The sequence below is a fragment of the Bufo bufo genome, chromosome 4 (genome assembly GCF_905171765.1).
Source record: "Bufo bufo chromosome 4, aBufBuf1.1, whole genome shotgun sequence".
NCBI classification, from domain to species: Eukaryota; Metazoa; Chordata; class Amphibia; order Anura; family Bufonidae; genus Bufo; species Bufo bufo.
In genome coordinates, this window is record NC_053392.1 from 60533202 (window position 1) to 60561060 (window position 27859).

A 27859-nucleotide genomic window follows, 5' to 3' on the forward strand; every position below is an offset into this window, starting at 1 on the left:
TTGTGTTATGCGCCGTTATGTTTCACTGTAAATGAAATCCATATTTACCCTCTTATTTTCATGCCGTGTTCTTAGGACACAGGAGATCCGGGCTGGTGGAGAGGTGAGCTCAACGGAAAGGAAGGAGTTTTTCCTGACAACTTTGCTGCTATAATCCAAGATTCTGAAAAGGAAGTAAGTGGAACACGAGTAATGTTATAACAACGGCTTTTATAAAAATAAAAAAATAAAAACTTTGTAAGAAGAAACAAACAGATTTTTGCTTTGTGTCACCATATTCTGTGCTCTAAGTTTTTTATTTTTTCCCCCTATATATATTTCACGTCTTCCGAGCTGAATGAGGTCTCACTTTTTGCACGGTGATCTGTACTTTTTATAGTCATACCATTTTGGAGTGTATGCCTTTTTGATCACTTTATTACATTTTTTAGGGGGTGGTGAAGTGACAAAACAAGGTACAATTGACCATGGCGACTTAGGAATGAAATGTCTATGATCGGCATTATCCCCGATCACAGACATTAGCCTCGGGTGTTTGCTGCGGGAAACAGCAGAAACCCAGCTGCTGCTTTAACCCCTTATCGCATAAAGCCGTACATGTATGGCATTATACACTCCTGCGGTGAGCCCGCTCCATACACGGCAGCTGCCGGTTGTATTATACAGCAGGCACCCCGCCGTAATGACAGGGAAAGGCTCTCGTGCCAAACCCCGTCATTTCACCCCTCAGATGCCGTGATCAACAGCTATGTCCATTGGAACGTGGGGAGGAAAAATGAAAATAGGCCTTTTTTTTTAGGGGGTTAAAGACCCGAATTTCATTGTACATGCATGGCGGAGACCGGAAGGGGGTTAACCATAGTCAGTCTGGCAAGCAAGATAGATTGCACACATGCAGTATATATTACATTATACGATGTGTCATGGGTTCACTACATCATTACAAGTGTCGTGCCCCATGAGTCAACATAACCCTACAGAGAGGAAGAGCAAATAGCCACAAGGTGTTAAAGCTGTAATCTAGTCACACGGCAGTGGGGGCGGCATCCGGGGATAGAAGTAATAAATGGTACAGTACATACATTAGAGATGTCAGAAGAAAGTACATGATTCACATAGAGTGCCGCTGCTGCCGCCTACCGCAGACGTAAGAGGCACAGATATTTTTTCTACCTTTTTGTATTTCTACCGCCTTTTTTGTCATATCGATAATAGTGGGGCAGATTTACTAATCCTATAGATGATGTAAACTCAAGACTGTCTAGACCTGCTATAGATTAATGCAGGGGCCTAGGCAGGATGATGGATGTGGTGCAGAGATAGACACTTGTGTAACGTCAGACCAACTTTTGGGTTAGGGCTCTTTCACACCTGCGTTGTTGTGTTCCGGCATAGAGTTCCGTCGTCGGGGCTCTATGCTGGAAGAATCCTGATCAGTTTTATCCCCATGCATTCTGAATGGAGAGAAATCCGTTCAGGATGCATCAGGATGTCTTCAGTTCCGGACCGGAACGTTTTTTGGCCGGAGAAAATACCACAGCATGCTGCGCTTTTTGCTCCGGCCAAAAATCCTGAACACTTGCCGCAAGGCCGGATCCGGAATTAATGCTCATTGAAAGGCATTAATCCGGCCGGCCTTAAGCTAAACGTCGTTTCGGCGCATTGCCGGATCCGACCTTTAGCTTTTTCTGAATGGTTACCATGGCTGCAAGGACGCTAAAGTCCTGGCAGCCATGGTAAAGTGTAGTGGGGAGCGGGGAAGCAGTATACTTACCGTCCATGCGGCTCCCGGGGCGCTCCAGAGTGACGTCAGGGCGCCCCACGCGCATGGATGACGTGATCACATGGATCACGTCATCCATGCGCATGGGGCGCTCTGACATCATTCTGGAGCGCCCCGGGAGCCGCACGGACTGTAAGTATACTGCTCCCCCGCTCCCCACTACTACTATGGCAGCCAGGACTTTAATAGCGTCCTGGCTGCCATAGTAACACTGAAAGCATTTTCAAATGCTTTCAGTTCACTTGCGTTTTTCCGGATCCGGCGGGCACCTCCGGCAAATGGAGTACACACCGGATCCGGACAACGCAAGTGTGAAAGAGCCATGAGAGATATTTTTCCGCGGAATTATGGCGCATGTTAGGTCTTTCCCCTTTCCCACAAGGTCACACCCCATTCTGGTAAATTCCTCCATCTCCAGAATAGGCGTAAATAATGTATCTTAATCTACATGCGCCAAATTGTGCCACATTTTGGTGCAAATTATGCCAGAATTTAGTGGGCCAGTATGTTGTGTATTTAAGTAGACACAGCTCTGACCATCCGCACTTGTTTTTTTGTTTTACACAATACCAGCATATTTAAAAAAAAATTTAAAAAAATCATGTTTTAGTGTCTCCATAGTCTGAGCCCCATAGGTTTTTTTTTTTTTTTAATGTTTTGGGCGATTGTCTTAAGTAAAGTATCATTTTTGCGGGATAAGATGACGGTTTGATTGGTACTATTTTAGGGTGCATATGACTTTTTGATCGCTTGCTATTACACTTTTTGTGATGTAAGGTGACAAAAATGGCTTTTTTGACACTTTTTTTTTTTTTACGGGGTTCATCTGAGGGGTTAGGTCATGTGGTATTTTTATAGAGCAGGTTGTTAGGGACGCGGTGATAACTAATATGTCTACTTTTTCTTTTTTTCCCTATTTTTTTACTATTCTCTTTTTTACTTTATTTTGGGAAAAGGACGTCACAGCAGCGCGTGGACCCAATGCCCCCACCAGCCCCCCCCCTTCCATGTCTGAGGCCTGCACATACCGCGGCTGGCATGGGTTAACGCGCAGGCGCATACAGCAGGAGTCTGGCTATCGGTGACTGCCGGACCTCCTGCACCCGCCCGATCACCATGACGTACATGTACTTCTCTGAGCTTTAAGTCACGTCCAGAGATGACGTACTTGTACGTCATCGGGCGTTAAGGGATTAATATGTTCTGGCTTGGTGGACCCGGTTATTACATTAGCAGTTGCAGGCTCTAGTCATACGTCTTTTGATTGTGTGTCAGTACCATGGGTTGACCAGTAGAGGGAGACATCTGAAATATGTCAAATATTGTAGATTGTAAGCCCTCACGGGCAGGGCCCTCTCTCCTTCTGTACCAGTCTGTAACTCGTCTTGTTCGTGCTTAGTGCAATTGTCTGTATTATGTATGTGCACCGCTTATCATATGTACAGCGCTATGGAATGAATGGCGCTTTAATAATAAATAATAATAATAACATGGGAGGCCTGTAAGGCATTCATAAGGGGGTTGTATATCCAGCGGGTTAGCCGGCATAAAACAAAATCTAGAAGCGCCTTAAAGCTGCTTCAAAAGTCAGTTGTGGAGACGGAAATTCGGTTTGTTGAGTCTTCTACCCATGAGAATGAGACTTTGTGGTTGGCAGCGCAGGTAGCCTTAAAGGAACATTTACTGCATACCGCTGACAATAGACACTTCTTTCTCAGGCAGAAGTACTTTGAGGCTGGGGAGGGCTTTGGCAGGTTGCTAGCTAGAATAGTACGGGCGCAAGATGGACCTTCCAGAGTGCGGGCTATTCAGAATGCTGAAGGTTCATTGGTCACTGCTGATATTGATATACTGTAAGTGTTTCACTCTTAATACAAGCATCTATAGAAGTCCAAATTGTCAAGGGGCCCAGAAGACCTAGCGCACTATCTCGCTGGCATCTCTGTCCCCAAGCTCTTGAGGGAGCATGCGATCTGTCTGGACCAGCCTCTTAGGTTGGAGGAACCGGAGTTGGCGCTTCAGTCGTACCCGAATGAAAAGGCCCATGGCGTGGACGGCTTACCGGCGGAGCTCTTTAAGAAGTGTAGTACTGTCTTACTACCTCCGCTCTTGGAAGTATTTATAGAGGCCTTTCAGAGGGGAAGATGGTCTGATTTATTGAGGGAGGCAACAGTCGTGGTCCTGCCGAAACCAGGAAAAGACCTGTCTCGTCCTGAATCATACAGACCTATTTCCTTACTGACCTCTGACGTTAAAGTGTAACTGTCATTCTTTTATTTTATTTTTGTAATGTATAGAAATAGCTCTAAAATGGCCCATTAGATAGCATTGAATGGCAATATCTGAGAAGTGTTGTGGGCTTTGGGGATACTTTTATTTCTTGGGTCCAGTTGCTATATCAAAGCCCTGTGGTGCGCAAGGTTGTCCCCTCTCTCCCCTTCTCTTTGCGTGCCCCAGAGCTGCGTAATATAAATGCCCCTACAGTGCCTCCAGCATTATTATCTCCTATTTCTCGCCCAGTTTCCTTGGGGGACACAGAAGACCTTGGGTATAGCTCATCTCCATAGGAGGCGTGACACTAAGTGAAAGCTGTTAAGCCCCTCCTCCACAGCTATACCCTCAGCCTGGAGAGAGAGGCAGCCAGTTTTTTGCTTAGTGTCCAAGGAGGCAAGACACTCCCTGCTCTGCAGGGCTGCTTTCTCCTTGTTTCAATTTTAGATTTTTACTTTTTCCTTTTCTTTTTGTTCCAGATCATCAGGGATAACAGAGACGCACTAGACCTCTCTGTTCTCCCGGGGTTGAGTTGCGCCAGTGCCGGTCACCCGCACTGCTGCCTCCCCCACAGAAGGCAAGGTGGACCAGGGCAGCCCAGCTCCCCTGCATCCCGCCAGCGCAAGGGTCGCCCGCACGCCAAGTCCCTCTCCAGCGTCCTGCCACTACGGTGCCAGTAGCTGAAGGGGCGACCCTGCTGGAATGGACCGAGGGTGAAAACGGCTGTGGTAAGAGAGAGGCTTCTCCAGCCCTACGTCCCCCACCCCCCCACCCTGGTCTCCTGCGTGCCTGACCCCCATTCTGGGCCTCTAGTCCCCTGCTGGATCTATGCTGGCCCCTGGGGTGCCGCAGAGCGGCAATCTCCTTCTGCCTCCCCCCCCTGCCTGGCTCCCATAGACATGCAGCCAGTGGCTGTCTCCACAGCCAGCTACAGAAGCGGCAATATAGTTTATTCTCTATCAGCACAGGCACCCGGTCTCTGGGTCCCCCCCCATCTCCCACCGGAGTGTTGCTCCTGACTGCTGTGGAGTAAGGCCTCGCCTCCGGCCGACATCGGTATTCCGGTGCGGCCGGGCGCCGCAAAAATCTTAGCCCAGGCCGGCGGGGTGGGCTCCCGCGGCCGGCAAGCCGCCATTCCGAGCCCCTGACTCTTCCGGCCGGCGGGGTGCTCCCGCGGCCGGCTTTGGGCTTGATGTCTATGCCCAGCAGGCCCCGGCTGACCGTTGGTGCCGGTGTGCACCCGCGGCCGGTTTTGATGCGCCACTCCTCAGGTCCCGGCGGTACATACCGGGCGCCGCAAATTTAGACCCCGGCTTTACGGCCTACTAGGCCGCAAAATTCCGGCCTCTGGTGGAGGGGGCGGGAACTTCTCCAGGCGCGAATTCTTCCCGCCGGGAGGTTCCTCCGCCCCCAGGGGATCGCAGCGCCGCCCTCCAGGCCGGATCCATGTTAACCCCTTGGGTACAGGCCGGCTCCCAATGGGCCTGTATGGCTGGCCCCCCTTTTCCTGACTATCTGTGCCCCTATAGGTGGCCCCCCTTTAGCCTCAGAGAGGCTGTGTTTTTTAATGAAAAAAAAAAAAAAAAAAAAAAGAAATAATAATAACAGATTTCTATTGGACTGCGCTGGACGCTGCAGCCTCATCAGTAGTGCTGCATGTCTGCATGCCCTCTTTCCACAAGTGGCATAGTGTTGCGCTCCCAACCTGCGTCGGTGCTAGGGCATTTCCCTTTTTAGGCGGTTTTTCCTTCCCTCTTCCAGGATACGGCGCTGGCCAAGTGCATGCGGCCCTTCCGTAGGCAGCATTCATCATCTCTCCAGTTACGGTGCCTGCCATGTGCATCCCCCCCCTCCTTGGCGGGATACTGCACTCTCCCTGGCTGCCGGCTGGCCATGTGCATGACCCCCTATTTAGGCGGAATACTGCACCTTCACCGGATACGGTGCTGGCCATGTGCATGACCCCCTTCCATAGGCGGAATGCTGCACTCTCTATGGATTTGCTGCCGGCCATGTGCGTGACCCCCTTCTCTAGGCGGAACGCTGCACTCTCACTGGATTCACTGCCGGCCATGTGCGTGACCCCCTTCCATGGGCGGAACGCAGCGTTCTCACTGGATTCGCTGTCGGCCATGTGCGTGACCTCCTTCTCTAGGTGGAACGCTGCACTCTCACTGGTTTCACTGCCGGCCATGTGCGTGACCCCCTTCCATGGGCGGAACGCAGCGCTCTCACTGGATTCGCTGTCGGCCATGTGCGTGACCCCCTTCTTAGGCGGAACGCTACACTCTCACTGGATCTGTTGTCGATCATGTGCATGACCCCCCTTTTTAGGAGGAATACTGCACTCTCACCGGATACGGTACTGGCTATGTGCACGACCCCCTTCCATAGGCGGAACGCTGCACTCTCTCTGATGTGCTATGATGTACTTATGTACTATGTTACTATACTGCACTCTCACTGGTTTCGCTGCCGGCCATAGGCATGACTCAGGCAGCATACATACATCCCTCCGTCTGTGGTTGTTTTCTCGCAGGTACGTTGCTGGCCATGTGCATGTACCCCATACATGGCGGGGTGCTTGCACTCTCGCTGGATCCGCTGTCGGCCATATGCATGACCCCTCTTCCGTGGGCGGTGTACGCACTCTCGCTGAATTCGCTGCCTGCCATGGGCATGCCTTCCTTCCTCAGGTGACATACACACATTCTCTGACTGTGTTTGTCTCTCACCAGTACGATGCTGGCCATGTGTATGACTCCCATACATGGCGGGTGCACGCACTCTCCCTGGATGAGATGCTGACCATGTGCATTACCCCCCCTTTTTTTCTGGGCGGCATGCTACACTCTCACCGGATACCTTGCTGGCCATGAGCATTGCCCTCTAACATTTGTGGAACGCTTGCACTCCCATTGGATACGGTGCTGGCCTTGTGCGTGGCCACCCCTCATTCCATGGGCAGAATTTGGCACGCTCATGAGATTCACGGCTGTCCTTGTATGGCTGTGCTGGACTTGTACATGTCCCCCTTCATTGGCAGAGTAGTTGCACTCTCGCTAAGTCAGTGTTGGGTGTATTATTGCACACTCACTTAATGCTAGGATAACCCTGTGCATGTTCCCCTTTCACTAGGTGGACCTCCTGCGTTCATGCTGGATTATAGGGTATGTCCTGCTTCTCTGAGGTAGGTACGGCCTTAGGCATCACTCCCTTTTGGGACCGGCCTTTGCACTCTTGCCGACTGCAGTTTGCCAGGTACAATTTCCCCCCTTTCGGGGCGGACTGCTTGCGTTCCATCGCATGCTATACTAGGCTTGTGCATAACTCCCTTTCAGGTTGCACTTTGCAATTCCGTACATGCTGTGGCACTCTGTGGCGAGCCCCCCTTTTTCGCTAAATTAACCTTTTTGCAGTGAGCGGACGTTCTTGTGCGTTTGGGCCGTGTATGCCTTCTCCACCTGTAGGTGGGTTGGCCTTCTCACTGCTTACGGGCTGCTCGTACGTATGCCTCATCTACTTCCTGCGGCATACTTTTGTTTTCTTGGGATACGATGCTTGCCGCAAACCTTGCACTCGTCTCTAAGGAGTTCATTCTGTCCACCTGACCCGGACGGGCTCTACTTGCTCTCTGCTGCACGGAGCTGGGTGGTACTCATTCATTTAGTTGGCCCTTCATCCCAGGGAGTGTTCGTGGTTCCTAGATGCGTGCCCATTCGTCCTTCCGCGGTATTGCTTCCCTGCGCTAGTGGTCACATGGTCGAGAGTGCGGTTGTCTGGAGCGCCCCTCGAATTCTTCGTTGGCTCTGGCAGGACTGCGGTTCCCTTGCCTGCTGCAATTTCCTCCTCTTCGGATGTAGTGTGGTATGAGTCCTTCCTCTTGGCGCCTCTACGCTACAGTCTGATCTGCTACCAGGTGCGGGCCGCTTTTCTCGGGAAGGTCACCCAAATTCTCTTGGGTGCTCGATTACCCAGGTCCGGAGGACCTCCGCCTTGGGTTCTTCAGGGTATTCGCCTTCTGAGAGGCGGTGAACCGGGCATCTCACAGTGTAGCAGGGTTCTGCTTTTGAGCTGTCCTATGGCTTCCCTGTTGCCCACTCCTCCGTTCGGTTGGAGGGTGTTATGCCGGCCTCTGTCTCGACTACCTTATCTCGCCGGCTCTGTTTGGCTCCCGCTCGGTACAGATCACTCTGATGTGGCTTCTGTCCCGCCAGACTTCAGAGGTTGTTCCTTCACTGTCCTCCCCTCTGGGGAGAGCATGGTTGTTCATGTGGATGGTTCCGGTGTTCCTTTTGGCCTCGTACTGTCTCCCTTGTTCACACTGGCTGTATTAGCTGTGCCTATTTACCGAGTCTACCGCGTTCTGTCCTCCCGCTGAGTGCAGATTGCGTGGTCCATTCTAAGACAATGGTCCTGCTGTAGACTTACCTTCTCGGTAACTTGGGGGGACTACCTTTCGGTCCAGATTGTCCTTTGATCTCCTACACCGGGACTGTAGAACATGGCTACATCAGCATGGACTTTAGCCTGTCTTGTCCTGGCATCTGGCGGATGCTGGGCGGACCCTTTTGGTTCCTTTCCGTCTGTCCTTCTGCTCCCCCACTCGGGTGGATACGGGACAACGTTGCTCGGGGGCCGACGGGACCAGTTTTGTCGACTTCTGCCCATGTTACTGGTCTGCGCCTGATCACATTTGGTTTTTCGCCCGCTTGCCAGGCGACTCCAGCGGGTTCGCTACTGTCCGCTCCTGGCTGTATTTCGTCCAGGATCTGTCGTAAGACTTATGGTTTTTTTTTTTTTTTTTTTTTATCTGGGTTCTGTGGGAAGCTGTGCATTCCCCACTCTGACTTTTTCTCTCCCCATGGTTGTCTTTTTTCCAGTCCGGCCTAGACCTGGGACTGGGATTCCTTTACTTGAGGTATCAAGTGTCAGCGCTGTTCTTCCTCTTCCAGGGTTCCCCGGCCCTCTGGGCCTGTCAAGACCTTCTTACTCGAAATGGCTCTTTGGTTCCTCTGTACTGTCCTTCGGTACCGCCCTGGGAACTACATACTGAGTTCTCGGCGCTCCAATCTTGTCCTTGGAGCCGTTACAGAAGTTCTCTCTACCCCGCCTGTCCTGTACGGTTGTGTTTCCGTATCAGTCGTGTCTCTGACGGGTGCCTGAATGGCCCCTTTTTGTTCTGAGCCTTCTGTCTTTTCCCAGGACAGGGCTGTTCTACATCCCGTTCCTTCCTTCTGAAGGTGGTGTTTGCCTTTCGCTTCAACACTTCACCGATTTGGACGTTGTTTGGGCCTTGCAGTTTTTACTTGGAGATCTCCGACTCTTGTCGACGTTCGGTCTCTTGGGTTTCCTGGAGGTCCGCGCTTAGAGTTGAGGACTCCAGGGTGGTTTTCCTCCGCTTTATCAGATTGGCTATTGCTGAGGTTACTGCACCGAGGGCAGGATTCTGCCTTTGCTGTCACCGTTCATTTCACCAGAGCGGTCGGTGCCTCCTGGGCCGGAGGCATTGGGCTTCGGCCATGCATTTGAGCAAGGCGGCCACAGGTCTTCCTTGCACGCTTTACAGAGTTCTACAGGGTGCATACTCTGGCTTCGGTGTATGCTGCCTTGGTCCGCCTGGGTCTGCAGGCGGCGGTTCCTTGATGCCTTCGGGTGCTTCGCCTTGGAGCTGTGGTCCCTCCCCTTTTGGACTGCTTTTGAACGTCCCAAGGTCTTCTGTGTCCCCCAAGGAAACTGGGCGAGAAAACGAGATTTTTGTATAACTTACCAGTAAAATCTCTTTCTCGCTCTTTCCTTGGGGGACACAGCACCCACCCATTCGTTGTTTTTCTCTACACGGTTTCCGAGTTTGTGTTACCCGTTGGGTAGTTGGCTTGTTGGTTCCTTGTTGGACTTTGCCTTTTCTCACTGCTTGGACACGCAACTGGCTGCCTCTCTCTCCAGGCTGAGGGTATAGCTGTGGAGGAGGGGCTTAACAGCTTTCACTTAGTGTCACGCCTCCTATGGAGATGAGCTATACCCAAGGTCTTCTGTGTCCCCCAAGGAAAGAGCGAGAAAGAGATTTTACTGGTAAGTTATACAAAAATCTAGTTTTTCCCCCTGGTAAAAATGCCACTATAGTGCCCCAGGATTAAAATGCCCCCCTCCCAGTGCATCCAGTAATGCCCCATATAGTGCCCTCATTAACAAATGCCCTGATAATGCCCACTATTGGGCCTCAGTGTCCCCAGTGCCACTAGTAATGGCCCTTATACTGTCCCCTGTATTAAAAATTCCTCTAGAGTTCCCCAATTATGCTGCCAGTTATCTCTCCCAAGTAAACAACAGTATTAATGTCCCCCAAAGTGCCTCTCCATTAGTAATGCTCTCCACTAGTAATGTCCTTCACAGTGCCCTTTCAACAGTAAACCCCCCCCCCCCCACAGTTCCCTTCCAGTAGTAAAGTCCCCTACAGTTCCCCTCCAGTAGTAAAGTCCCCTACAGTTCCCCTCCAGTAGTGTCCATCATAGTGCTCCCATTGAGTAATGCCCCAAAGTGCCCCTTCAGTATTATGTCCCCAATGCCCCCTGTAGTGCTATCCTTCCTGTTAGTAAAGGTCCCCAAGTTGGCAGTGAAAAAAAAACAACTAATACTCACCTGTATCCCACGTTCGCCAGTGTTCACGATGCAGGCCACAACCTCTTCTGGTCTACGGCCACATCGCTTCACTGTGTCCCGGCACAGGCAGGCGTGATTATGTCATCATGCACGCCTGCGCGGGTATTTACTACCTCACAGGCTTCAGGCCTTCTAAGACTTAAGCCTTTGAGGGTAATTGGCGGAGTGGCAGAGTACTATAATCTCCAGTGCCCCGCCGCAGTTTTGAACTGCAGTGGCGGGTCTAGTCGCAAATGGCGACAAGAATAAAGAGTCTTGTCGCAATTTGTAAATTCTAACTCGCATTGGCGTCCATTTTGGTCTCCATCTGGAGCACTGAATAATAATAATAATCCAGTATTTGCCCTTGACTAGTGCTTTGACTATTCAGCATCAAGCATTTAAAGCGGTCTTATATACTTGATAATCATAAGGGATTTTTATTCTTACAGAAGCCAAAGAAGCCCCCGCCACCTACAAAAAGCCCGGGTATGTACTACCTTGTACTTTTGTTTTTAGATGTGCAAATTGTCTAATGATTTGTGTTATGTGAGTGAATAAGAGGCTGCAGTCGGATTCATCACACAGGGAGAGCTACGGGGGTATTACTATATGTAATCACATCATTTACCGGGGAGTACCATATGTGCCTACATAACTTACAGTGAGAGGCACAATGGCAGTACTGTCTGAACCTGTTAGAGAGAGAGTGAGGCAGTACTTTCTGTGTCTGTATCATTACATGGGGAGACATGGAGGCAGTATTGGCTGTACCCTCATTATTACGTGGAGAGAGAGAGAGGCAGTATTTTCTGTTCCTGTATCATTTACATGGACAGGGAGGCAGTACTACCGGCACCTGCATCATTACATGGAGAGACAGGAAGGCAGTACTATCTGAAACGACATAATTTTTATGGAGAGCCAGGGAGGTAGTGCTATCTGTACCTATATCATTTACATAGGCATAGAGGCAGTACTATCTGTACCAATATCATTATATAGAGAGACAGGGAGGCAGTGTTAGCTGTGCCCACATCATTACATGGAGAGACAGGGAGGCAGTACTATCTGTACCAATATCATTATATAGAGAGACAGGGAGGCAGTGTTAGCTGTGCCCACATCATTACATGGAGAGACAGGGAGGCAGTACTATCTGTACCAATATCATTATATAGAGAGACAGGGAGGCAGTGTTAGCTGTGCCCACATCATTACATGGAGAGACAGGGAGGCACTACTATCTGTGCCTATATCCTTTACATGGAGACACATGGAGGCAGTACTATCTGTACCCATATCATTTACATAGAGAGGCAGGGAGGCATTTCTATCTGTACCTATATAATTTATGCAGGGAGGCAGTACTATCTGTACCTATATCATTACATAGAGATGCAGGGAGGCAGTACTATCTGTGCCCACATGTTATACAGTGAGAGACAGGGAGGCAGTACTATCTGTGCCCACATGTTATACAGTGAGAGACAGGGAGGCAGTACTATCTGTGCCCACATGTTATACAGTGAGAGACAGGGAGGCAGTACTATCTGTGCCCACATGTTATACAGTGAGAGACAGGGAGGCAGTACTATCTGTGCCCACATGTTATACAGTGAGAGACAGGGAGGCAGTACTATCTGTGCCCACATGTTATACAGTGAGAGACAGGGAGGCAGTACTATCTGTGCCCACATGTTATACAGTGAGAGACAGGGAGGCAGTACTATCTGTGCCCACATCATTACATGGAGAGACAGGGAGGCAGTACTATCTGTGCCCACATGTTATACAGTGAGAGACAGGGAGACAGTACTATCTGTGCCCACATCATTACATGGAGAGACAGGGAGGCAGTACTATCTGTGCCTAAATAATTTATATACAGGGAGAGACCTGGAGAATTATTCTGCCATTGCAGGCAGTACTGTTTTTGATGATCACTTTGCTTTCTACTGGCTTGTTCCTATGCAGTTGATGCAAAGGCACCACCATTCTGGTACATGGGTGTAATATAAAGAAAAATGTAATTTAAGGAAATTGCCAGATTTGTCACACTCATATTCTCATTATCCCGGTAGTGCCAAAGCCGGAGCTTCATCTAGGAGAGAAGAGGTTTACTCCAACAAAACCAGAAGAGAAAGGTGAGTGTGGGGGCGACTGTATAGGAGGCGGAGGTTTGGAGGACGGTAGTTTGCATGGTCACACAAATAATTGCTAAAAGACTTGTCTTCTCACAGGAGCAGCTCCGGGAGGGGTTACTCATTTCACTGCTTCATGTATTCATTAATCAGTGTTAATTTGGCTTGATCAATTAGATCAAAACATCTAAGAGTTTTCCATCTGAAATAATTGCTTCTTAATTGAAGGTTTTTCCTTAGCCCTTAAAGGGCTTCTTGGGGAATATTGACATTTTCGCTGTTGCCAGTAGCCTACGTTACTAAGCTGAGGATTTACACGTAACTTCTCCCCACTGCTCCGGTCTTCTGTGCTGCCTCCAGTGCATCCTCTTTCCGGTCCCCACAATGTTTGTATCTGGCGCAGCATGGGCATGGGCGCATGTTTGGCCACAGCCAAAAGTGCCACGTCACTGGCTGCAGTGGAGCATGTGACCATGCTCATGCTGTGCCGCATGTAGACACTGCAGGGACCAGAACGCGGATGCACCGGAGGCGGTACAGAGGAGCAGCTAAGTGTTAATCCTCATCTTAGAGAGGCAGACTGCTTGCAATTGCTAAAATGTCATTATATCCGGAGAACCCGAGCAAGTTTAAAGGGAATTTCCACCTTTTAACACTGTGATGCCTTCAAGTCCAAATTTCAGTTTATAAATTTCTCATTGCGTCTGTATAGCGGTCCAAATCCCCTGCATAACCAAAGCATCCTTGTTACCTGCAGTCACCACTAGAGGGAGCGTACTGCATGGTGTTAGACCACGCTCCCTCTAGTGGTGGCCAGCGCATTTTAACTCTGTGCAGGAGATCTGGTGCTCTGTATCAGGAAAAACAGATCTGGCCTCTATAATGAAGAGATTACATTCTATGGATAGCTTGGTCATCTAACCCCTTTCAGTACTGTAAGTACAATGGCAATCGATTGACCAGCACAGGTCCTGCTCCCAGCACCCCGGGTATAACTTTTTGTTTTTGCCAGGAGAAGCAGAGACCAGCCAGGACGGGGACACGGTAGCATTACCTGGCTCCCATTTAGATAATTGGCCATCCATGTAACACATAGACAGCTGGAATCCTCACTAGAGTCTCTCTAATCTTCCCATCTTATCATTACAGATGAAAAGCCATCTCTGGAACCTAAGCCTTCCAAACCAGCCGCTCCTCAGGTACCTCCCAAGAAGCCCATACTTGTAAACAAGTCAAATAGCCTAGTGAAGCCAGCCACCATCCCACCCAAACGACCAGAAAAGCCAGCTTTCTCCACTCCTCCATCCAAGTAAGTTTCTATGGGTTGTAGGTCTCTCTCGGCCGCAGCCTCCCTATTTAAAAAAAAACCTAAAACAAAACAGCCCTACGCATCACGAAAAAGGTGTAAAAACAATTTTAATAACCCAAGAAATGAGGGTAGGGCCTACAAAGCACCACACTCGCACATGTCTAGTCATTTAGGACATAAATACTCTGTCCGTTAAGGGGTTAAAGAGAGAGGAGAGATTTGTGCGCTGAGGACATGGCCTGGAGTAGTTTTGCAGGTTCGTGGTAGGTAGTATTCGAGGCTCCTTGAATCCTCTTCTCTCCAGTCACTGGAGCGATATTGATGTCTCGGTGGCATCTTCACTCTTCATTTAATTTGCGATCGACAGACTGAGTGCAATGTGTTCTCATTTAAAATTTCCCCTAATGGAGGAGGCCATCCTGCGCAGTCAGTGGAGCGTGTGCATGCTGTGTATTGATTATGTAGATTAGTTGTGTCCCCAGTGCCCGGTATGTAAGTACATCCTGACTGAGATGGGGTGTTGGATGCCTATAGTCCATTGGTTTACTATTACCATCGTTTATCACCTATTTAATTTGACACAAAGTGGTGACCAGCGTCTTATTGTACTGCTGTGGAACTGCAAGTCTCAGAATGTCCTGTGGTTAGTTAGAACGCTCGATGTATCATTATGTAGGTAGGTGATAATTGATGGTGGAGATTTGACTGCTGCAGCCATTCACTGTCCTCTGTAGTCTATTTACCTCATACAACCCTATAAATCATGGAGCCGTATTTTGGTTTCCATTGTCTTATATGGGGGTTGAGTTCCTTTAGGGCGCATTCACATGACCGTAGTTATTTGCGGTCAGCAAAACACTGATACCGGCCCGTGTGCGTTCCGCAATTTGGGATAGAAATGCCTATAATTGCCCGCAATTGCGGACAAGAAACTAGATTTTTGTACTCGCTGTAAAATCTTTTTCTCTTCCATTGATTGGGGGACACAGGCTTGACCATGGGTATAGCTGCTGCCACTAGAAGGTGGACACTAAGCACAAAGGTGTGAGCTCCTCCCTTCAGCTATACCCTTCCTACAGGGACTAAGCTAAAACTGTGCAAAAGCAGGAGGAGAAGCAAGAAAAAACAGGAAAACCAAACCATGAACAAACCCAGAACTACACAGGCCACAAAGAGGCCCGTAAAAAGAATGGGTGGGAGCAGTGTCCCCCAATGAACGAAAGAGAAACAGATTTTATGGTAAGTACAAAAATCTAGTTTTCTCATCCATATCATTGGGGGGCACAGGCTTGACCATGGGACGTTATAGAGCAGTCCTAAGGGTAAACGCAGAAACCCTCCAGCCAATCGGAGAACCGCCGTCGGCAAAACTCTACGCCCCAGAGAAGCGTCAGAAGACTTAAAGGTGTGCACTCCTGTACAATTGTGAAAGGGTGTGCAAAGACGACCAGGTAGCCGCCCTGCACACCTGAAGGGCCGAAGCCCCATGATGCACTGCCCAAGAAGCAGAATGAGCAGTAACCCGGAAGTGTGGGGCCCGGTCACCGATGCGGTATGCTTCCACAATGGCCAGCCAGCCCTCGTCTCGGCCCCTCTGGAATGACAAAAACGGAATCCGTCCATCGGAAAGATGATGTTTGAGAGGGATAAATGCGAACGGCCCAAACCAAATCCAGAGCGTGGAGCTACTGCTCACGAGGATGAGACGGGGCAGGACAAAAGGAAGGGAGAATCTCTTCATTGAGATGGAATGCCGACACTACCTTCGGAAGGACTGGACAGGGCGAAGGACTACTTTGTCCTGATGGAGGATTAGGAAGGGCAACCGACAGGAAAGAGCACCTATGGATGGAAGTGATGGCCACCTTGTAGGATAGGAAGCGAAGGGGACACCTGCTGCAAAGGCTCAAACGGTGAGGACTGGAGAGCACTAGATTAAGGTCCCAAGGATTCAACGGAGAACGGTAAGGGGGCGCAGCGTGCGCTACCCCCTGCAGAAAGGTCCGAACCGCAGAAAGCAAAGACAAGTTCTGCTGATAAAGAATGGAAAGGGCTGAAACTTGCCCTTTTGAGGGAACTGAGAGCCAGCCCCAAGTCCATGCCCGACTGCCGGAAAGACAAGAGTCGCGGCAACGAGAACAGAATAGGAGACTGCTGGTGGCGTTCGCACCAACTAAAATAGGATTTCCAGGTCCTGTGATAGATCCAGGAGGATGGCGACTTCTTGGCACGAATCATGGTCTGGACAACAGCATCCAAAAAACCCCGAACCCTTAGTACGGCAGCTTCAACAGCCATGCCGTTAAGTGTAAAGACCTTAAATTTTGGGTGGAAGATCGGTCCCTGCGACAAGAGGTCCTCCCGAAGGGGAAGAGACCAGGGTTCGTTGATGAGGAGGGCGACTAGGGATGCATACCATACTCTGTCTGGCCAGTCCGGGGCCACGAGAATGACGGGGCAGACCTTCGGACCTGATTTTCCAGAAAAGACGTGGAATGAGTGGAAGAGGGAGGGAACACGTAAGGAAACATAAATGGACTCCATGGGATCACTAGGGCATCCGACGCCCGAGCCAGAGGATCCTTGGATCTCGTGACAAAGTTCTCTACCTTGCGGTTGAAGCGTGAGGCCATGAGATCCACATCCAGCCGACCCCACGGTTTGCAGATCGCCTGTGGATGCAGAGCCCATTCGCCAGGATAGTCTCTCCCGGCTGAGAAAGTTGGCGATCCAGTTGTCGATGCTGGGGATGTGATCTGCAGACAGAGCTGGGACATGGCTCTCTGCCCAGGTGAGGATGAGCACTGCTTCCGACATGGCTGCGGGGCTCCGGGTGCCGCCCTGGTGGTTTAGGTATGAGACTGGTGTGGAGTTGTCGGACTGAACCCAAACTGGACACCCCTGGAGACGGTCCGTCCAATGAACCAGAGAGACTAATCGCCTGCAATTCCAGAATATTGATCTGGAGCATTCCTCGCAGGACCCTGAACAGAGAGATTGTCCAGAACTCTCCTCCCCCCCTTCAGCCACGGAGATTGGCGTCCGTCGCCAAAACTATCCAGCTGAGGGGAAGGAAGGAGCGGCCCGGGGTCCGCATCGGGGACGTCCACAACCACCAAACAGCCCAGCGCGTCGGGGCAGGGAGACGGATGAGTCGATCCAGGGAGTTTGGGGAACAGTCCCAAATGGTCAGAATATGCCTTGAAGAGTCCTTTTTATGGAACTGAGCATAAGGCACTGCTTCGAAGGAAGAGACCTTGTGGCCCAGAGCCCTCATGCACTGACTAATGAGAAGAGGTATAGGGCTTGGAGCGAGGATGCCAGGGAGGGCGAGGCTTGAAAGATGGCTTGCGCTTCTTACCTGGGGCCGCTTAGGGCTGGAAGAACTCCGAAAGGGCCGAAAGAGGTCTGCGCTGCTTTGACCTGCTGAAGCGCACCCTGTTCTGTGGCAAATGGGTGCTTTTGCCCCTGTGGCATCAGAGATAATCTCATCCAAACGCTTGCTGAAAAGTCTGCTACCAGTAGAGGGACGTTAAGGCCCATTTTGAAGCATTATCTGCTGCCCAGCAAGATAGCCAAAGGGTACCTAAAGGGCTAAAGAGCGGGCTATAAGAACTGGCGTGGGAAAGCTGCAATGCAATATATGAAAGTTCCTCCGAGGGGTCCCCAGAGATGAGGCCCTGACGTAGCTTGTTTGCCCACTCTGTCATAGTCCTGCTAACGTTACTTTCACACTGCCGTTTCTGGGTCCGCCTGTGAGATCCGTTTCAGGGCTCTCATAAGCGGCCCCAAACGGATCAGTTCAGCCCCAATGCATTCTGAATGGATGCGGATCCGTTCAGAATGCATCAGTTTGGCTCCGTTCCGCCTCCATTCCGCCCTGGAGGCGGACACCAAAACGCTGCTTGCAGCGTTTTGCTGTCCGCCTGGCGGTGCGGAGCCAAACGGATCCGTCCTGACTTGCAATGTAAGTCAATGGGGACGGATCCGTTTGCATTGACACCATATTGGTGCAATTGTAAACGGATCCGTCCCCCATTGACTTTCAATGTAAAGTCAGGACGGATCCGTTTGACTTACACTTAGACCTTTATTTTGACTAAGTTATGCAGACGGATCCGTACTGAACGGATACCATCGTTTGCATTTATAGGTGCGGATCCGTCTGTGCAGATACCAGACGGATCCGCACCTAACGCAGGTGTGAAAGTAGCCTAACCCGGCGCAGAGCAATGCCAACTGCCTCAAAGGAAGATTTGGCAAAACATTGCAATTTTTTTATCCCTGGGGTCCGAAAAGGAAGCCCCTTCCGCCATAGGTAAGGTGGTATGCTTAACAAGGAGGGATACCAGAGGGTCAACAATGAGAGGACGACCAATTTTTCGTTAAATCCTACGGAAAGGGATATAAGACATCTAAGCATTTTGATATGGCTACATTCACACGACCGGATCCGCCCAAAAAAAAACTGACGTCCGTATGGCATCCGTTTTTTTTGCGGATCCTTTGTAACAATGCCTATCCTTGTCCACAAAATGACAAGAATAGGACAGGTTCTATTTTACAGTTTTTTTTGCGTTGCTACGGAACGGACATATGGATGCGGATAGCACACGGTGTGCCGTCCGCATTTTTTGCGGACACATTGGAATGAATGGGTCTGCATCCTATCTGCAAAAAAAAGGAACGGACACAGAAACAAAATACATTTGTGTGAATGTAGTCTAAAGCAAAACGCCTGTCAGGGAAGTTCCACTCCTTGGAAAGGGAGGAATCAAACTCCATGATGGTTGGGGAAAGATTTTGGCGAGCAACGGGATCACCTGAAGGGAAAACTAGAGCCGGCAGAGGAGGGCATAGGATCCTCAACCTGTAAGGTTTCAATAACCGCTGCAATGAGATTTGTCTACCATAGCGGACAGTTTAGAAGACTCTTCCTCTCCTCAGGTGAGACAAAGTCAGCGTCTGAAGACCTTTCGTCAGAACACGCCTCTTCTACTGAGGACACGTCGGAGCGAGACTCCCTGGGAGGTGGCAGAGAGATGGAGCAGACTCCCTTCGAGGAGACGGTGGTCTGGCCAGTTTTGTAGGACGTTCGCGATGGGGATTAGCAGAGAGGTCTGACTTGTCAGAAGATGGCTGTGTGGCCAAACACCCCAGTATTTCCACAATGGCCTTGTTGGAATGAGAAATGTCCTGTACCATCTTAGCCAGGGAGTGCACCCACTTCGGTTCTACCATGGGCTGGGCAGGATGGGTGACTGGGTCAGCGTCAGTGCCACTTGGCGGTGGAGCAGAGCACGAGGAGCAGAGGCGATCCAACTGACACAATAAGAATTTTGAGTGACAAGAAGCACAGGCAAAATGTCGCACAGAAGTGACCACCTGCTTTGGGGCCGGGGGTAAGGGCTCGGACATAGTGAGTGACAGGTAGGAGGATGAGGGGAGTAGTTAGACCCTGTAGGAAGGGGAGACAGAGCTTACCCGGCCGGTGTCCCTTACTGCAGCTTGTCCGGAGATGCCTTGTGCCAGAGTCCCGCAGAGGATCTCCTGAAGCAGAAGGTGGGCGGAGCGCAGAAAAAAGTGGCAAGAATTCGCGCCAGGATGCCAGATGAAGGAGGGGGGAAGCGGGGAGAACTTCATGCCCCACCCCCACTACTGGATGCAGCCCCCAACGCTAACTAGGGGAAGCGCTGGCCCGAGCCACCTGACTCCTCTAAGAGGTCTCCTCCCCCCTTCTGGGATAGCGGTGCTGCCACTAGAAGCCCTGGAAAAAGGGGTATGCCGGCCGGGTGGGAAGCACCCGCGGGGAGCCGGATTGGGATTAGGCCGCAGAGAAGTCGGGGCCTCAATTACAAGCGGCCCCAGTGGAGGAAAGGACCCAGAACGCCGCGATAAGGGAGAGAAGGGCCTGTAGAAAGTAAGGCATTGCGAGCACTGAGGGCTTCCCTTCACCCCCCCCCCGACAGAAGATGACGCAAGGCAGGGACAAGCCCTTCGTGGGGGTCATTCACATAAGGTACATAAGGTAACCTGAGAGGGAGTAGGAAGAAGGGGGATTGGGGCCAAGCATACTCCCCCGTCTGGTGTGTTCTGCCCCCTGGTTCCAGCCAGATCACTACCTTCGGTGTGCGGCCCCTTGGAGAGGACTGATACACCGGAAACAGAGGGGACTTATCGTGGGCGGCCACGGTGACCCCAAAGCTGGCGGGATGCAGAGGCTTTGGGAACCTCTGGTCCTCCTTGTCTTCTGTAGACCGGGAATGAGCACGGGCTTGGGGACCCCCTGTTCTCCCGTCTCCTGGGTGGGCGTGCAGGCAGCTAGGACTGCCTGTAACCCTGCTAGAAGGAAAATAAGAGAAAAAATCAAAAATCTGCAAAGCAGGGAGCTCTGCCCCCTACTGACACTAAGCTAAAAACAGTTTTAGCTTAGTCCCTGTAGGAAGGGTATAGCTGAAGGGAGGAGCTCACACCTTTGTGCTTCGTGTCTGCCTCCTAGTGGCAACAGCTATACCCATGGTCAAGGCTGTGTCCCCCAATGACACGGATGAGAAATAGGACTCGCTCTATCTTTTTTGCGGGTCCGCGGAACAGAACTACAAATGCGGACCACATCCTCCCAAGATGCTAATATATATATATATATATATAATTAGTGTGTGTATAGATGTCCATAAAACACATCTGATGTGGAAAAGATATCTCTTATCAGATCATGGCTCAGCCATGAAACACCCATTATGAAGGGTTTTGGAACCGCGCTGCTCTGGACCAAGTCTCCCGATAAACGTGGATAGCAGAGGATGAGCCCCTTTCTCCCAACACCCAAAGGATCCAATCTTCAAAAGATCTCCTCCTCTAAGGGTTTAAATGGGATAGGCAGAATAGTGAAGCACCCTTTGCAGTTTTTTCTTAAAAGGTTTTATTATACTCACAAGAGTTGGTAGACAAAAAGCATATAATACAAAATATCAGAACGTCAGGTTCCTGCCCGACCCGGGTTTCGCTGTCTCGCTTCCTCAGGGGCATCTGCTGTGCATGCTTGCAGGAAGCGAGACAGCGAAACCCGGGTCGGGCAGGAACCTGACGTTCTGATATTTTGTATTATATGCTTTTTGTCTACCAACTCTTGTGAGTATAATAAAACCTTTTAAGAAAAAACTGCAAAGGGTGCTTCACTATTCTGCCTATCCCATTTAAACCCTTAGAGGAGGAGATCTTTTGAAGATTGGATCCTTTGGGTGTTGGGAGAAAGGGGCTCATCCTCTGCTATCCACGTTTATCGGGAGACTTGGTCCAGAGCAGCGCGGTTCCAAAACCCTTCATATTGTATTCACCAGTGTGTATGACCTACCACACTACTCCGGGACCAGCAGCAGCGCAAGTAATTTGTCGGTGTTGGGACACAGGACTGACTTTTCATTTTGCTATGAAACACCCATTGTTCCTCAGACAGACGTGTTTAGAGAAACCAGTACACTCCCTATAGATAAATCCATGTCTCTAAACAATAATTAAAAGTATAATGTTCTCTATATATTCACTTTTAACACATTGAACTTGCCATGAACCCATCTTGGTTTTTTCAGGTTCATGCTCATCACACGCTGTTAAAGGCATTGCTCATCCATATTGAATATAGTATCATCAGATACATTGTACACTTATGAAAATGCACAACAATGTGCAGGGTCTGCTTTCATCAGTGTGGATGCCCATGTGGCATAGGTACAGTAGGTTTAGTGTAGGACCTGCCTGACTGAGGCCACCTTGGCGCTGGTAGGTAGGCACAGATGTGTTTTGATCAAAATATATTGGCTATTAGTCAGATTTTATAATTAGGGTGAGGGCTTAGTCCATATATTATGTTCACAGTGCTATGAGAAGTTCTTCTGTTATTATCTGACAGCTCCACCTAGAGGATTGTAATAGGCATTACAGATGAACATATTGCATTGACTGTACTGCAGATAAATAGCCTTGCACTCATTTCTTCTTAGGATTAATGGAGACTCTTCTCTCAGCCGGCCAAAGTCTGAGCCAGAACCGTTCAGCAAAACGAAAATGGATCTGGAACATATTCTGAGTCGACCAAAATCTGTGGAGGTTGAGCCGAGTGCAGTGAAAAGCCCAAGAGAACACGGTAAGTAGATAGAGGTATGGCGACTGTCTATATGTGGAGACCTGGAGGAAGTCTGTCTCCTAGTGCATGACCTCTGTGTGCGGAGTGGATGTTCATCATCACTGCTGTCCCCCTGTCTGATGTGTGGAGAGAGGACCCAAACCTTGCTCATTCTCTCCATGAAACTTGCCGCTTTACTCCACACATTTTTATTTCTTTTTATTTCCCATTCAGTTTGCATGCTTCATGTGACCAGGAGCGTGCACTTCATCACTGGCTCTTCTTGCTGAGGTTTTTGACATGCATTTAGGTGTTTTACCTCTAAGCAAGGGCAGGGCCAATATTAGTGGCACATACATACATTATCAATACCTAATATGTGGGGTCCCAGCTCCCTGGACCTATGCAGACCAGCGGTTTAAAGGGGCAGCGGCGCTTGGCCTGTGATATCGCGTCCAAATCCTTCCACCCCTAAGTCCCATTCAAGTGTGTATTTTGTTATCCTACTGATTTCATCAAAAGTTTTTCTCTATCTCAGTGGAAGAGGTAGGTTCATTATTCTGAGACTTTTGGGGGTCCTAGCAGTCCTTTTTCAACAGTTAGACCTTTAGCACATCCAGGTAGAGTGCCTTAAATTGGTATTCACTTCAGAAAATGGCACTTGTCATGTAGAGAAAGTTAATAGAAGGCCCTTACTAATGTATTGGGATTGTCCATGTTGCCTCCTTTGCTGGCTGGATTCATTTTTCCATCACATTACACACTGCTAGTCTCCAGGGGTTACGACCACCTTGCAGTCCAACAGTGGTGGCTGGCCTTGCATGCGCAGCAGCTCCCATCTCGTGTCTGGCCGTAACCCCCTGGAGACTAGCAGTGTATTAAAGGCACCGGCTTCTCTGGCGGCTGGGACCATGGGAAGTGCACGTAGGCCGGGGCCTTTTCCTATAGTCTGCAAGCACGACCACCACTGCTGGATTGCAGGGTGGTCATAACCATGGAAACGAGAAGTGTATAACATGATGGAAAATCGAATGAAGCCAGCAAAGGAGGCAATATGGACAATCACAATACATTACTAAGTTCCTTGTATTAACTTTCTCTACATGATAAAGGTCATATGCTGAAGTGACAAAACCCCTTTAATTAGTCAGGAGAAACCATCAAGTCAGACTGCAATTTCTGTTTTCTACGGAAGATAGAGGCCGGTCTAGAAAACTCAACCGCGCTGTCCGTTAACAAATACCAGTTTGCAGCATCATCAGCTCTGCTTACAGACGCTGAACCTGCAGGAAGCCAGGGACTGTGCCGCCTGTGAGCTCAAAGGTAATCCGTTGAGTTTTCACTGTGACTGTGGATATGATGAAGAATGATGGTCGTAAAGATTGTCCCGTGATATTGGAAGAAGAGGAGGCTCCTGTTCAGCCAGACTCAGGACAGTGAGGAGCAGGAGGGACACGGATCACCTCCTGGGGGACACAGATATCTATATAGATTTCTCTACTTTTACTGTAGATATATGAGAAAATAGGACGAGAAGAAAGGAGGAGATGATGGGATAAAGTGGTGAGGTAGTTCATGTTTAGTGTCCCTTAAGGTGCACCCCACGTCAGCGTCCAGTCTTTATTGGTGACATCATGGCTCCAGGGTGGGGGGCAGGGGGCAGTTCTCCATCTGCCTGCTTTCTGCTTATCTCAGCATGGCTGCACTCTTTGGTTGTTTTCTTCAAGTGTTTTTTTTTTATTTTTTATTTTTTTTCTGCTTTGCTAAAGTAATTTTTATTTCACAATCTTTGTTCTAGACATTCCTCTCCTTGACTTTTCTTTCCAGATTTTGTTTCCTCTCCTGTATCCCTTCTTTCGTATCTGGAACTTCCCCTACCCTTCTCCATTTTGGTAAGATCATGTTCTCTCACCAGAGTCCTCAGTTTGCTTAGATAAATTTCTGGTATCAAGATCCTGCTCCTGCTGGTATTGTGAAAGTGAACATCAATGCAAGTCTACTTACAAGTCTGAACCACTTCAGGCTCTTGTGCTTCTCTTTATGGAATCAATGCTGTTTGTGTAATGCAGAACTCCAAATCCCCATGTAGAGACAGGTAAATGTTAAACTTCCTGCTGCCTACAGCCACCACTAGAGGGAACTTGTGAGCTACTGCATGACCCCCATAATAACACAGTATGCCATAAGCTCCCTCTAGTGTTGGCTGCAAGCAGTAGGTATTTTTTAAAGGTGACATATTGCCAGGTGCAGGTCCCAGAGGTGGCACCCACCCTTCTCTCCAGAAGGGGCCCCCCAAAGTGAAGGAGAGCACACTGCACAAGTCCCAATCCAATGAATGGAGAGGTGGCTGCACTTGCACGGTGTGATCTTCTTCACGATCTATATTCGGAACTCCCATGAAAGTGAATGACGAGTGCCTGCGCTTTAGCGGTGTGCTCTTCTTTACTGAGAGGGTGGGGGGCCTTCTTGAGACAGGAGTGGGACCCACATTTATGTGACATTAATGGGCAAGTGGCCCATATTCTAACGATATGCCACCAATGCCTGAGATGAGACAAACCATTTTAACTGCCTCTACAAGGAGCTCGGGGCTGTCTATGAGAAAACGAGCCACGACCTGCATTTTTTAATTCGGCCTTTTTTCTGTGCAGAGCTGATGCTGTAGTAGCAGTCTCGATTTTCTCTCTTTTCCGTCACCTGGGGAGCAGACGGACTCCTTATCTCTGCTCTCTGACCTTATAAACACTCATAGCTCAGTCCTTATCTTACTAATAAGAATGTGGCTTCAATAGTGTTTGACCTTTTTAGTAATTTAGAGATGAGGATAAGTACAAATCACACAGTTAGAAAAAGAGTGAACGCTTTGTAAAAGTGGCTCAATATCTTTAAAAAAAAAAAAAAAGGCCAATTGAAAGTATTATTTTTAGACAAAAACGAGTAAAATGCAATCATAAACAAAAATTGCTTCCAAAGGTGCACATAGCCTTTAAGAAATGCCAAACATTGGAACAGAAAACAGGGTGATGAATAGCGGGCACACTGTTTTGTACGGCACGCGGGGTTCCTCTTTTACATATCTTTTATACGTGTCGTTGTCAGCGAGTGTTTCCATTGTGCAGGATCCACAATCTTGAACTCCGCCAGGACGGTAGGGTGGTCTGCGCTCTGTGATCCTTCGATCAGAGATGATGCTTGGAGCTCTGCATCTCCAGAAGAACATCGCAGGGCTGTGAGCTGAGCTGGAATATTCACACACAGCAGATTTGTTGCGACTGTGCCATGTATCTGAATGTGGCTCAGCGCTCCTCCCTTTATTCCTTCCCCTCTTTCTCCACGGCTATCTATTACATTTCCCTTTTATGAGCCCCACTAATTTTACCGCTGCAGGTGGACATTGCTGTATTAAGGTAATGTGTAGCGGACTGCCGCTCTGGAGGAACACGCTCACTTTGCATGATAATATGCTGCCGCTTATGCATTTTTCACTGCACCGCATTTTCAGACGCACTGCCACGTATTTTACCAAATGGGTGCATTAAAGGGGTTGTGTGGAATTATAACTATTATATATGGGCTATGTCCTGTGGCTCATTCCCCATCAAGTAAATGGGACTCGGCTTATACGTCACAGTACCAGACGGACTCCAGGGTGCTGCTTCTTTGGGGGGAGGAGAATACTTTTTTTCAATCCTTTAAAGATGTGTCAACAGAAAATGTCCTATTGTTTAAATAATGTTTTTATGTTAAACATTTTTAATGAATTTTTGGTGACTGTATTGACATGGAAAATCAAAAATATCTGTATTTAAACAAAAAAAAAACCCATAAAGTTCAGCAGTCGTCACCACGTCCTGCCCTGTACAGATCACTTTACTGCAGTTATCAAGGATTACAGTGACTGATATCACCTCTGTGTACAGATAGCAAAGGATCCAGCATTTACAGCAGGTGATATCACCATGCCTATACAACTCAATGAGGTCCTCTCCTGACCATTGTCTACGGCCCATGGGGCCTCGGTTTAGGTGGGTTATTTGTTTGCCCTGTTTTCTTCTAACATTTTATCTCGGGTCATAAGCGCTTTTGTTTTCAGGTGACCCGACGGGTGTAAGTTCACCTCGTGCTGGTTTTCAGTTCCTCGCTTCCTTCTCTCTCTTTACGCCTGGAGCCGAATTCGGTAATTTCTGTAGCCGCAGAACAGTGCATGGCGGGAGCTCAGATGCTGCCAACCTTTTTGATCACATGACTGACAGCAGGGTGGGGCCAAACCGTTGTCAGTTTGAAATAGCAACCGGAAAGTTTTTATTTTATTTTTAGAAAAGTGCTCTGGATGTGACTGTAGAAAATGTGGTGCTTGCTAATGGCCGCGCTCTTTCTGTTCTGCAGGTCCTTCCGAAGTCAGTTTTGACGATGTTCTCACTACCTCAGAAAACCTCACCCACCCCACTGCCAGCAGACCAAAGATGCCCGGCAAGAGACCCCCGGGGCGTTTCAATGGGTTGCATTCTGTAAGTACAGCGAATGGCTGTAGCCACTTTCTATGGTGGGGGAGGGGGGGGGGGGGGTGTATTGTGTGCAGATAATTTAGTTTGATGGGATTGGTGTCATTTTATCCTTGGGCGCGGTGCACACTGGTGTGATGACACCAACTACAGTGATTCCTAGACCGCAGTGGTAAAAGCCTTGCTTTCCTAGCATTAGTACCTAGCGTTTAAAGGGGCAGGCCCCTGCAGTGTGGCAGTGAGGTCTGTGATGAGGTTGCCTTCATTGCCTGATGACGCCAGACTGACTTATCAAATTGTGTTTTTTTTTTTGCTTATAGCCACAAAATAAAGACTTGACTGAGAACCAAAAGGTACATCATGAGCAAGAGGAGGAAAGTGCCAAACCATTGACGCCAGAAGTAAAGAAGGTATCCGACAATGAGGTTCCCTGTTATATGCATTAAAGGGGTTGTCTCTCCTCAGCAAGTGGCATTTATCATGTAGAGAAAGTTAATACAAGACACTTACTAATGCATTGTGATTGTCCATATTGCTTCCCTTGTTGGCTGGATTCATTTTTCCATCGCATTTTACACTGCTCGTTTCCATGGTTACGACCACCCTGCAATCCAACAGTGGTGGTCCTGCTTGCACTACTATAGGTAAAAGTGCAGGGAGCGCACAGCAGATTGTCGGGGAGGAAGCGTTCCTTCCCGATAGTCGGCTGCTCGTTTTACATGCAGCGATCTCCTCCACAGTATGAGGTTGAGGGTTTATGTCAGTATGATTCTGTAGACGTAACGTCCATCAGTCTAATGCCGTGCACTCCTGCAAGACGAACAGTGTCCAGAATGGAGAATCGCGCTCACACACTAAGCGTGATTACCGCACTGGGCATGCTCGTGTGAACCAGCCCTTAGGGCTCCTTGGAGTGGCTGTTGTGTGAATCCCGTCACCCCTGCCATCTTTTGCTCTATGCAGCATCGTCACGACTCGCAAGCTGCGCCCCTCCCCCCCCTCATTATGGCAGCTCTTAGACAATGCAAAGTACATTGGCTTGTTGGTTCTAGATATCGGTGGAGGTCCCAGGGTCAGGTCCTGCACATC

At 49.3% G+C, this 27859-nt stretch overlaps 1 protein-coding gene across 5 annotated transcripts in view; it reads left to right on the forward strand.

Moving 5' to 3' along the window:
• LOC120997286 (CD2 associated protein) overlaps positions 1 to 27859 on the forward strand; it is an 88208-nt gene that overhangs the window by 46903 nt on the left and 13446 nt on the right. For 3 of the 5 annotated variants that reach the window (XM_040427311.1, XM_040427314.1, XM_040427316.1), the window contains 7 exons: positions 76 to 174; positions 11146 to 11182; positions 12775 to 12840; positions 13987 to 14146; positions 22147 to 22289; positions 26655 to 26776; positions 27091 to 27180. In XM_040427311.1, coding sequence (XP_040283245.1) covers positions 76 to 174; positions 11146 to 11182; positions 12775 to 12840; positions 13987 to 14146; positions 22147 to 22289; positions 26655 to 26776; positions 27091 to 27180 — 717 coding nt within the window. The remainder of the gene's footprint in view (positions 1 to 75; positions 175 to 11145; positions 11183 to 12774; positions 12841 to 13986; positions 14147 to 22146; positions 22290 to 26654; positions 26777 to 27090; positions 27181 to 27859) is intronic. The other 2 variants (XM_040427315.1, XM_040427313.1) reach the window with 1 other exon arrangement.